Consider the following 12445-nt stretch of genomic DNA (forward strand, 5'->3'; position numbering starts at 1 on the left):
TGCACACAATAGAGATTGATAAAATGGAGAGAGAGAGAGAGGTCAAAGTAGCAGCCTCAATGAATTTGAATTGGAATGATCGTATTGACGTGAGGCCTCAAGGCAAGTATCTTCCTGGGCTTGTTCAAATATATAAGTATTATAGATCGAAGTAATTTACAAATTTCCGATCCGTGTTTGTCTCCGTTGGATTGGAATATCATCGCCCTGTCCAATGGGAATCTAGATTCTGCTGGGCCTTTTCGAAACATGGTTGTCGTGTCGGGCTCACTTTCCAAGTATTAATCAATTTCGATTGCTGATTACACAAAAAAGAAATCAATTTCGGTTGTCATTAATTAATCTCGTGACCATACTAATGCACCTTGCGCATATTAGCTGAGCTTCTAGATGCAATCGTTTTATCAACCAGCGAGTAGTGAGAACTGAAAACTTAAAAAGGAGTGAAGGAAGGATAACGATTACCGAATCAACCTCGACACGGCTCCAAGTGTTTTTCAACTGCGCATATTAGTAAGCCCACCACGACTGTACAATCCATTGTCCTGTCTGATCGAGAAACAGAGTCGAGAGAGGAGAGACCCACACCCCTTTCGATTTAATAAAAATCGAAACCATTTCTTGTCTCTCTCTCTCTCTCCTTTGTAGTTCCTCCGCACGCCATTGACAAATATTGAATGAACCGGTCTCCGCCATCTTCATCTTGTTTGAAAAACAAAATCTGTTTTCATTGCCATAAGTGTAACCTCGGAGGAGAAGAAGAAGAAGGCGATAATTGTAATTCGTAAATTGTATCTCTCTCCTGTCTGCACTCTGGCTTCTGCAAGCAACAGAGAGGGGAGAGAGAGAGAGAAAGAAATGCCAAGCGTTGCTGTAAAGCTCTACAGTGTATTCTTTAAATTCCTACTGAAACACCGTTTGCAGAAACGAACTCAAAGTACATTTGATGATAACAATCCTTTCGGCGTCACGTCCCGACCTGAAGACCCCGTCGCCGCTGCTAATCCTTCCTTTACCGATGGCGTTGCCACCAAGGACATCCACATAGATGCCTTCACCTCCCTCTCCGTTCGAATTTTCCTCCCCGACACCTGCCTCGCCGCCGCTGATTCTGAATCTCATTCCAATTCTAGGGCTAGGCCTAGGACCTCTTGCAGATCGTCAGACCTCGATTCGACATCTGCCGCTCTCGGTGCAAATCCCAACCTCCAGAACCTTCGCCGTAGCAGCTATGGCGCTCCTGGGACGCCCAAAACCTATTACCTGAATCGTAGGAACAGCTATAGTAGCAGCATCGATGCTGAGAGCTTGAATTCTAAGCATGAGACTGCTTCTTATAGAGGTTACTCCCCGTCCCTAGAGAATGACCACCAGACCTGTCGGAAGTTGCCTATCATGCTGCAATTTCACGGTGGCGGATTTGTTGCGGGGAGTAAAGATTCCACGGCTAATGATTACTTTTGTAGACGGATCGCCAAGTTGTGTGATGTAATTGTCATCGCCGTCGGCTATAGGCTTGCGCCAGAGAATCGTTATCCGGCTGCATTTGAGGACGGGTTGAAAGTTTTGAACTGGTTAGGGAAGCAGGCAAATCTGGCGGAGTGTAGTAAGTTTCTTGGTAGCACACGGGGTGGTGGTGGTTCGGATCTCAGGAGATCTGATATCTATCTGCACATTGCTGATACATTTGGGGCATCAATGGTGGAGCCTTGGTTGGCTGCCCATGGAGATCCTTCCAGGTTCCATTCTGATCCACCTTTCTTTCTCTGCATTTAATTTTTGAAGCTCTGATCAAATCTCCGTGCATTTGCTTCAATGACGCTACATGCTTTGATGACATACGGAAACCTATCGTTCGGTTTTGAATTTGTGGAGTGACAAACTGATTCCTGACATTGGTTTGGGTGTGATGTGAGACTTCTTTTGGTTCTTAATTGTCTGGACTTAAGTTCCTGAGTGTTTTGTCTTAGGTGAATTTTATTTGTTTCTGTCAATCAAACTATGCTTCATAAAGAGTAACGTATTGTGATGAAATGTAATTGGGAAGAATAGAAAGAGAGATCATTGCTGCTACTAGCCTTTCAGCCTTTCAGTTATCAAAATACAATGTCATTCACATTTAAAAGGTCAAGGCCCTTTTATATCGAGATAAGTGGATTTTTAATTTGTGAATGATAAACCCTTGCAATTTAAACTTTACTCCGTTTATGAAGAAAACTGGAACTGCAGCAACTTTCAAGTAACATTATATTGTAAATTTATTTTCTTATCAAAAATATTCTAAATTTATTCGTAGTGAATGATGTTTTTGTAATGCTTTCCATGGTTCATTAGTACATTATATATTTAACATTTCTCATCATAGTGTGCCGAAGCATTCTGGACTATCGTCCTATCTTGACTTGAGCATGCATGGCACCTTGTTTACTAGATTTTTCTGAACATATTTTTATGTTATTAAGAAAATTAGAAATCTCTTGGAATGTGTAGAGAGATGCTTGTGCACAAGAGGTCATAAACATTAGAAAGTGCATATTTTGTGGAAGTCCTTAAATATTGGAAGTTGAAGCAGGGTTTTCATATGTTTTTCCTTCTTGGATAAGAGAAGTTGTATAGATCCTGTTGTGAGTGTTGTCTGCCAATCTTGTGGGGGGCATGCAGGTATTTTGATTATCTTATGTACCATATTCTCATTGGAATGGAATGCTATGATACCTGGATAACGGTGGATGCCTAGCATATTGGTTTTGGATATGATGCTGGATATTACATGGACACTTCTAGAATATACTTTATACCATACTTTAAAACATGTAAAGTGGTATGTTTTAACAAATTATACAACAAACAAATATGTATATGTTAGAAGTTTAGTTAAATTTGGCAAGATATCTGTACTGGAAAATCTATTAATTTTAATAAATAAGATAGTTTTAAATTCAGGTCTGGTTGGCTGGGATATAGGATTGGATTCTTACATATTGGGTCTAGATCAATTGAATCCAGGTCTGGTTGGCTTGTTGTTTTCTGGCCAGTCCCTTTGTGGACTGACTATGTCTGTAGCTTCTTTCAATATTCAATAAAATTACTTTACCTTTAAAAAAAATAGTATTGGATTATCGGAATCAAAACCACTAATATTGAAGTTCACCCTCTAAATATGCAACGTATAGAGTTGTGCTACTCAGAAGTTGGTACACAATCCAAAATTTGATTACTATTTCAAAATTTCATTAGACAGAAATTGTTTGGTGATACGTGGCTAAAGAGGAGTGGTTTCAGTAGGGATATTTGATGCATGATCTTTCTGGCCAATGATTTTGATCTGCCACATTGGTCAATCTATTGCCCATGTTGGACAACAGGTGGCACATCCATAGGACATTCTCATTTCCTTCATATTGAGAAGAAAGCAGATCCTTCAGGCTCTCTTTGCAGTGCAAATTTCATTTGCACAGGTGTAAATGCATGGGAATGCAGATAGGCTGAGGGTAAATTCTGGTTTTCTTTTGCTTCAGATTTGACTGTCTTATTTGTTTGTGAGAAGTAAAATGGGAAGTAAAATGAAGTAGTCTCCACTTCATATGAAAAATAATGGAGATAGGAGGAGGATAATTTGTTTGGGAGTGAGGCAGGAAGAAAGATGATGTGTTCCCCGCTTTATGAGAGAGAATTGTGGTAGGAGGAAGGTGGTGCAAATTTCATGTTAGTTAGATGTGCAAATTGTAGTTGCAAACAAAGGAACGCATAACTGAACCAAGTATAAAATTTATATCCAATTCAGATTTGCGCCACAAACAAACAGAACATTACATATGTCATGTGTGGTTACATACTAACAACTGACAACTTAATAAGTTACGGGTGGTTTTTGTCTTTCCATGTTAGTTAACAGAACGGGTTGGTTTCCTTTTAGAAAGGTGAGGAGAGGTTTTATATTTGTCAGAAGCCTCAGTGGAGGTTTAAGGATTTTACCTCCTTTGTTTGTTTTTCCTGGTTATAGTTTCACAACTTCTGGTTGTATTTATTCATTAATGAATGAGTTTCTGTGTTGCTGATAAAAAAAGTTTCGAGAGTACAACAGGCCCCTCTTTTTTTAAAAGGGAAAAACAGGGGGAAAGGATGTACATGAGGAGATGTACAGCAATATCAAACAAGACCAAAACCAAAAGCAAAAAGACCCTCCAAGAATTTACAATTGCACTGAAGAGTCACTATGCAAAAAGTCCCTCCCCACCCCTGACTTGGCCAAAACATCAGCCACACTATTCAGCTCTCTAGGAATCCATCTAAAGTGATGTTTTAAAATAGACTTGATTTCCATAATCTCATTAAAAAGCAGTTGAATCTCCAAGGACTTTCCTTTGCGTTTTTTCATCCAGCTGATTACAATCTTGGAGTCACCTTCCACCACCAATTCAGTGTTGTTAAGATCCACCGCAGATCTCAAGCTTGCCAACAAGGCACGAATTTCAGCTTCAGCTGCATCTGCTACACCAACAGACCCTCCTACTCTAGGACCAAGAGAAAGAACCAAAACCAAAGACAAACAACCACAAAACAAGGTCAACCTAAAAGCCTTTTTTAACAAAGGCTACCCCAGAATGCATAGTTAATTGTGAAATGTATTTCCATCTTTTCATCCTTCTCATCTTTATAAGAATGCATGGTTATTTACAGAACCACTGACTTGGTTTGATTTTACTGAAACAGATGTGTTCTCCTAGGTATAAGCTGTGGAGCAAACATCGCAGACTATGTGGCTCGGAAGGCTGTGGAGGCGGGCAAACGTCTAGATCCTGTTAAGGTGGTGGCACAGGTCTTGATGTACCCTTTCTTTATTGGGAGTGTTCCAACTCATTCAGAGATAAAGTTGGCAAACTCTTATTTCTATGACAAATCCATGTGCTTACTTGCATGGAAGCTTTTCCTACCTGAGGAGGAGTTTAGTCTGGATCATCCAGTGGCCAATCCTCTCATCCCAGGGAGGGAACCACCACTAAAGCATATGCCTCCAACACTAACAGTGGTGGCAGAACATGACTGGATGCGGGATCGTGCCATTGCATACTCAGAGGAGCTTAGGAAAGTTAATGTGGATGCACCTGTTCTTGAGTACAAGGATGCCGTTCATGAGTTTGCAACACTTGACATGCTCCTCAAGACCCCACAAGCCCAGGTCTGTGCTGAGGATATTGCAATCTGGGTGAAGAAGTATATCTCACTAAGAGGCCACGAGTTCTCTTATTAGTTAGGTGAAAGAAAGGCCAGCAACAGCTGTAGCAGGATTAACAATTTTGTATCATTCAAAGGCCCCCGAACTTCTCCCACAACTCAGACTCCTTGTAACTTGGATACGTGATTCATGCTAATTTAGAGGATTTATTTGTAGGTGATATTTTACATTTTTTTCCTCCTTTTTGTAAGATAGACAGTTTGTTTGAGATCAAGATATAGTTTGGGCAATGAGATGCATTTCTTCCCCTGTTGAACACTCTTTTTGTTCATGTTCTTTCTTATATGTCCTTTTTCTCTGTGAGATGTATTATTTATGTGATGAATATAATCAATCAAACGAGATGCATTCCTTTTTTTCCTTCTTTAGCACTTTCTGAGCATTTTCGATGCATACCTTCAATGAAGAGATAACCTTGGCTGTTGGGGGCCAACAGGCAAAACGGCCTATGCTGTTGATAATGTTCTTGGGCTTGACACGTTAACCCATTTAGTCATTTACGCCCATCTCTAACATTTTGGTCAAGAGAAAATAGGCTCTCATGGTAACATGGCATTCCCAAGAACGTTTCTCAACATCATAGGCTGTTAGCCCCAACAGCCAAGAGCTGTGTCGTCAGATTAATTTTCTTTCCCTCCGACGGGATAGAACAGCCTATATGGATTTTCTTTCCGCAGTGTTAGATTCCGTATTCTTTGCAATTACATGAAGAAGAGTAGAAGACATGCATGTTAATTACTCTATGCTTAGTGCTTATATTGCATATGCCTGCTTTAGGGAAGCAACCCTTAGACCCTTTTTTTTCTATTTATTTGGAGGGTTCAGATTTTTATATAGAGAACCTGGGAAAATTTTCCCACAATGGAAATATAGAGGTAGACTTGGAGCCTGGTTGAATTTGCATAAATCTATGATGGATGGGGCAGTTGGTTTTGTTTCCCCTTAGGGTGTGTTGGTTTTTTGGATTTTGAGAGAGGGAAATTTGGTCAATGGAATTTTGGTTTTTAAAGATGAAAAAAACCCATGTTCTTTTTGTAGATTTATGTGAGGATTCGAGAAAATTTATTTATACCCATATCTTTTCCACCTAAGAAAAGCTGTCAATACTTTAAAGCGATAAAAATTCCCCTTTTAATATTGGATTTTTATGACCAAAATGGTTAATGTCTTTTTTTGTTTACTTGAGAAATAAATGCCAAGCGCATTCACCAAGATAAATAACTTACCAAAAAACGAATGGGCCTTAATTATTGCCTCCTATAAGAAGAGGCTTTCCATAGGGGTGGAGGTAGTGCAAGGCTTGAGCTCGAACTCGATTCAAGCTAGAACCTTGAACTCAAGTTTAGCTCGAGCCAAAACCTCGTAAGCTTGAGCTCGGCTAAACTTGAGTTCGATTTGAGAAAAATGTTTTATAAAAATAAAAAAATTATATATAAAAAATAGTTTTATTTGATATTTCAAAAAATAAGAATTATAATAATTAGTTGTTATTATTATATATAAAAATAAAAAATATTATATATATATATTATTTTTTATAATTTTATATTGTATTATTATTATTATTATTATTATTATTATTATTATTATGTAGCTATTCAAGCCGACTTGTGAGCCTCAGGAGCTGAACTTTATTGGCTCATGGTCATGGCCACCCCTAGTTTTACACCTTGTTTATAAAATTGGGTCATTTACTAAAACACCTCCTATAGTTTCATGAATTTACTAAAACCTACCCTATATTTTGTGTTTTACTAAAACACCCCCTATGAAAGTGGAAAATAACAGTTTTAACCCTAACATCCATTCAATTAAATTTAATCAAAAGAAACTAAAAACAAAAATGCTATTTTTGCCCCTACTAAAACATGGACAACCACTATTTTTCTCTTTTTGTTCAATTTTGTTTTCTATACAAAAAAGTGTTAGAGGTACTTTTGGAATAGGCAACCATGGATCCATACCCTTGAACATTTTCCACTCAATTTAGGGGTACTTTTGGAATAAACAACCATGGGTACATGCCCTTGAACATTTTCCACTTAATTTAAGTGATCATGTTACTATTTTCAGATGACAACACGAATATTTCTTGATGAAAGATCGATTAAATAAACAGAATGAAAATTATAAGGGATGTTTTAATAAAATACAAACAATAGGATAGATTTAAGTAAATCTGTAAAACTATAGGGGGTAATATAATAAATGACCCTTATAAATTTTGCCCACAAATTCACTTTTACTGGTATTTGGTTACTTCTCGATATTTAGGAACTCTTGACAGAAAATCTGGTTAATGTTATAGACCTGCAAAATACCAATTAGGGAGTCCGCGCAGTGGGCGAGTGCACCCACGAATCGCGTTTGAACACATCAACCAGGGGAAGCAAACATAACGTTAACAGTCAAAGGCCCATTAACACGGGTTCAACGGTTCAACCACACACAAGCCGGCCGCAAAATGACAAAAGGTTAATGAATTCAAAGCCCTAGTCGCATTTTGCATTTCTCCTGTATGCTTTTCCTCCCTCCACCAGACCCTACCCACACATCGGTGACCATACCACAGCGAGTGTCCCGAACCAGCGGCCATCGGCAGCAACGGCAAGAGTTCCGGCGGTACGTATCTGGGGCTTCTTGTGTCAACAGAAACCACCCACCTGGACAACCACCGGCAACCATAGCACAGTGAGTGACCTGAACCAGCGGCAACCACCGGTGGTAATGGTGAGAACTCCAGTTATACGTTTTTAGCCTCCTCCTCTACTAGTACTACTTATTCTTATTAATACAAAGGGCTTCTTGTCTCAACAGAAACCTAATATTGTGGCCGGTTTGTATCCGGTTGAACCGCCAAATCCGTATTAATGGGCCTTTGATCGTTAACGTTATGATTGCTTCCCATGGTCAACGTGTTCGGACGTGTCTCGTGGATGCACTCTCCCAGTGCACATAGAACGCGGACGGACTGGTCCAACCATTGAATGAATCTGGGCCAATAGAAGTATAGAACTACAGATCCCTTACCTTGAAGGTCAGCTGGGCTAAAGCTGTGGAGAAAAGTTTCTCTTTAAACCAACCAAGTACTAAAAGTATGAGATCCCTTCAATATTGACTGTTGAGAGGTACAATTGTTGATTCACGTGTGATTAGAGTAAATATCAAATTTACCCCTTTTAGCAGATAATATTTAGTTTAGTAAATCATGCAATGCATCCTCTTGCTTGGATGGAGCGTTGGGGAACTGGAATTAAGGATTCAGGACAGCTGGAGGTTACAATCGACTACAGTGAACAACCTTCCATTTTATCGTAGGGGTGTTTTGGTCAATCTCAAACAATTCAAGGAAGGGATATTTGGGTAATTCGACCATATAAATCCATTCGTTCTCTCATCTGAAGCTGAAGGGGAGACACTGACAGAAAGAGGATGGAAGCTCTAGCTGTGTTTGGAGCGATCCCCTGTGTTTCATCCTTTCACTCCCCAACCGAGAGGAATGGCAGCTCTTCCAACTTCCGGAAGCTTTTTCTACGCGCCCACCACCTCGCTGCATTGCGCCCATCTTCACTCTTTTCGTCTTCTCCTCCTCTCTCCACTTCTAAAATGCGCACCAGGAGGAACAAAACCCACATCTTCCTTCCTCACTGGGTTGCTTCCATGGTCAGCTCTTTTTCTCCTCCTGGTCATCTCTTCCATCTTTGTTAGAAATGATTATGAATCCACTTAAAAAATTTCTTCCTTCATCTTTCTTCTCTTTTTGTAATTAACTCTTCTTCTTTGTTTTACTGCGCTCAGGAAGAAGTTGAAGAGACATACATCATGATAAAGCCCGATGGCGTTCAACGAGGTCTGGTACGACTCAGTTACTCTCTCTCTCTCTCAATTATTTTAAGAGGTTAATGGAAAACAGGCTATTTCCCACCAAAAAGTTATGTTCAAATTATATGTTTGCTTTTCTAGGTGGGAGAGATCATTTCGAGGTTTGAAAGGAAGGGATTTAAACTCACAGGCTTGAAACTTTTCCAATGCCCCAAGGAACTCGCAGAGGTTTGTGCTTGAACCATACCTTTATTCACTTGTTTGTTGAAAAAAGAATCCCATTTGTATTTCCATGCCTCCAATGTGAGAAATAGTGAAATACGTCCTTTTGAAATTACTATTAGAGATTTAGATGTGAACGAAGGAAATCCATCTTGTCTTTCTTGTATCTGCTGTGGGAATTATGTTGATTTTGATTCCGTGCATACTTGGTAAGAAGCAGCATCAGCTGAACCCTTCTAATTGATGTGAACTTGATGGCTACCAGTGCATTGCAGCGTTTCGTCTGACCCTTTCTCTAATATACTTCTGTTATCCTATTTATGTTTCTTTTGTTTAATTGTTAAAGGAACATTACAAGGATCTTAAGACTAAGCCTTTCTTTCCTAAGCTGATCGAGTACATTACTTCAGGGCCAGTTGTCTGTATGGTATGATTTTCATTGGATTTTTTCTTTAAATTGTTAACGATAATACTTGAAGTAGTTAAATTTCATAGCACTTAAGGTTTAGTTGACAGTCAGTTGTGTGTATTATTAATTGCCCCCACTTTCCTTTCATGAAGGCTTGGGAGGGTGTTGGTGTTGTTGCTTCTGCAAGAAAGCTTATAGGTGCAACAAATCCCCTTCAAGCTGAACCAGGCACTATCAGAGGGGATTTAGCAGTACAAACAGGAAGGTCAGTTTCCCAGAGTCTGGACTTTATGTCCAAGTAGTGTACTACATGCATTTATTTGTCTATATTGATTAGATTGTAGCAAGACAAGTTCTTCTGAGTCATGATGTACCTGTTTGCAGGAATGTCGTCCATGGAAGTGACAGCCCTGAAAATGGTAAACGTGAAATAGGTGAGGCCTTTTAATCTTCTCATAAACTCAAATTTTAATTAAATTATTACAGAAACATTTCTTACCTGTGGATGCTCTCACAAGTCTTGGCTTCCAATGTCCTCTTATTTGAGTTCCCTAGTTCAAACAAGGCCAGGTGGATTTTTGCAAGGAAAACTATGTGATAAACCTAAAATTTATATGCATTTAGGAATTTCCATCCTTTGTTCCATGTGTAATGACCACTGATGCATTTAGTCAAATCATTCAATCTGGACTTCTTTGATGGAGAATGGTCCAAAGTTGGACAAATAGACAATGTAAATGTTTCTGCTTAAAGCTAAATTTGAAAAATATACATAATGCTAGTCTGACCATGCTCCACCAAGAGGAAGCTTGCCATTTACCTGTATTCTGAAATAACTGTAAATCTTGTTTGGAAAAGGAGACTGGTTGTTATATATTCGTAATTAACAAATTGTCAATATTATTTATTTACTTACCTTAGTAGTCAATTGGCTTGCCTTGGTGGTTTGCCCAGGTGCTTGCATTTTGTAACACTGCTTCCTACAGTCAATGTGTCTTAATGTGTTACTTGAATTTGAGCCATTGGTGGTGTAACTGGGCAAAGTTATGTCAGTCTTCTTGGTGGCTTATAGACTTAAACATCAAACCAGTACATTCAGTTTTTATAGACTAAAGGAGCCATCAAAAGTAGTAATCAATTTCATTAGGTAATGAGAAGGAAAAGGCTGTAAAGGGAGAGATTTCCTTTACAGCCGGCTACAAGGAAGCATGCAGACGCCAAAGAAAAGCACAATACAAGAACAACATCAACCAACAAAGGTATCATCCCAGAAAATAGAACCACAGTTATCTGTGAAATGATTATATTTTAGTCCTCTAAACATCTTTCTGAATGAGGCCCACTTTAGAACAGTCCTCTCAACCTTGTCACAAAGCTTCTTGATAGGCAGGGAGACATCTTCAAAAATTTGGTTGTTTCTTTCCCTCCAGATGCACCAACCAATTGCAAAAGGGGCCATATTCCAGAGCGCTTTCCCCCTTCTACTAAAAGCTTGTATTTTCCTAGTAGAGAGCAGGGACTCCACATCAGGAGGGTTGACCCAAGACACCCCAAACAAATTCAAAGCATGAAAAAAAAAACCACAAAGCCTGTGAATAAGTGCAATTCACCAGGAAATGCAGGATATTCTCTTCATCTGTACCACACAAACAGCACCTATTGACAAGGAACCATCAATACTTACATTTTAATTTGAAAAGGAAAGAGACAAGACTAGTGAGATGATTAGGCATCTACTTAATTGGTTTGGATATAGATAGATCAATATAGCAGCCATTATCAATAAGAAATTTATATCTCATTAGTCAATTTCAGTGTATCAAGTTTTCTTAGATGATAAGTTGTTGGTTAGATGGTTTGTCCACCAAAAAAAATAAAAGATTAAAAATATTAGATTGTTTGGATTATTCCAAACAGATTGAATTTTAGACAATTGCTATTTTCAAAGTGGCCTAGCATTTGCAATATCCAGATTAATAATCTTGTCTATAATATGTTTGGCATCTAAACCACTGCTGTAATATGCACAACTAGGGCAAATTCTACCTACCGTGCATAATGACAAACATGTGTTGTCATCTGACCCACTGATTAAAATGAGTAAACAAGCACAATTATATAATACAACAGGCTTTCAGGTCACTGATAAAAAATGAGTTAACATGCAAAATTAGGGCAGCTTTTACAATGTATCGTTAGTGCCATTATATAATACAGCAGGCATTCAGGTTACTGATGATTGCTAATTTGAGACTGCCCTAACATTCACAATTTCCGGATTAATGACCTTGTCTGCTGGATGGCATGTCTAAACCATTGTAGTATTCACCACTGGGGCAGCTTTTACAATTATATAATGTCTTGGATGGCATGTCTAAACCATTGGAAATAGTAGTAGTTTGGCAATACAAAATTCTGGTTTGTTTACTTTCTTTGTTGTTGGACATGGGATTATGCCTTTATTTTTAAATGCTTGTTTACATTTTACCTTGGGTTCCAAATTTGTATAAGAAAGCCTGGTTTGTGACCTTTATTTTCTGCAGATCTCTGGTTCAAAGAAGGAGAATTATGTCAATGGGTACATGTTCAAGCACCTTGGTAAAGGGAATAATTTTTCATGATGTACTCATGGGTTTGAATTACATGTCAGAATGTCAATCGATGATTTCAAGCAACGATCCGAGATGAAATTGCAATATGGAGGCATCATTTTTATGACAACAATAAAGCAATTATCGAGATAAGGGTGTATAAAA

General features: G+C 38.7%; 2 protein-coding genes across 2 annotated transcripts; both read left to right on the plus strand.

Annotated features, from left to right (window-relative positions):
* Positions 1 to 404: 404 nt before the first annotated feature.
* Positions 405 to 5494, plus strand: LOC148853628 (putative carboxylesterase 11). The gene is made up of 2 exons (XM_088982470.1): positions 405 to 1739; positions 4714 to 5494. The coding sequence occupies exons 1-2, from the start codon at positions 859 to 861 to the stop codon at positions 5249 to 5251; spliced, it is 1419 nt and encodes a 472-aa protein (XP_088838596.1). The 5' UTR covers positions 405 to 858; the 3' UTR covers positions 5252 to 5494.
* Positions 5495 to 8458: 2964 nt separating this feature from the next.
* Positions 8459 to 12445, plus strand: LOC148853629 (nucleoside diphosphate kinase 2, chloroplastic-like). The gene is made up of 7 exons (XM_088985994.1): positions 8459 to 8899; positions 9035 to 9091; positions 9200 to 9286; positions 9627 to 9707; positions 9842 to 9954; positions 10074 to 10123; positions 12233 to 12445. Exons 1-7 carry the CDS (start codon positions 8669 to 8671, stop codon positions 12289 to 12291), a joined length of 678 nt encoding a protein of 225 aa, XP_088842120.1. The 5' UTR covers positions 8459 to 8668; the 3' UTR covers positions 12292 to 12445.

Source organism: Nelumbo lutea, chromosome 4, assembly GCF_056320005.1.
Source record: "Nelumbo lutea isolate HS-2025 chromosome 4, American lotus-T2T, whole genome shotgun sequence".
Taxonomy (NCBI): domain Eukaryota; kingdom Viridiplantae; phylum Streptophyta; class Magnoliopsida; order Proteales; family Nelumbonaceae; genus Nelumbo; species Nelumbo lutea.

What these genes read in the sequence shown, in the direction of transcription:
- LOC148853628 (XM_088982470.1), top strand. Translation starts at nt 859, where the DNA reads ATGCCAAGCGTTGCTGTAAAGCTCTACAGTGTATTCTTTAAATTCCTA. An exon ending in GCCCATGGAGATCCTTCCAG is followed by an intron (nt 1,740 to 4,713) that starts GTTCCATTCTGA and finishes TTACTGAAACAG; the next exon opens with ATGTGTTCTCCTAGGTATAA.
- LOC148853629 (XM_088985994.1), top strand. Translation starts at nt 8,669, where the DNA reads ATGGAAGCTCTAGCTGTGTTTGGAGCGATCCCCTGTGTTTCATCCTTT. An exon ending in CTCACTGGGTTGCTTCCATG is followed by an intron (nt 8,900 to 9,034) that starts GTCAGCTCTTTT and finishes TACTGCGCTCAG; the next exon opens with GAAGAAGTTGAAGAGACATA. An exon ending in CAGGGCCAGTTGTCTGTATG is followed by an intron (nt 9,708 to 9,841) that starts GTATGATTTTCA and finishes CCTTTCATGAAG; the next exon opens with GCTTGGGAGGGTGTTGGTGT.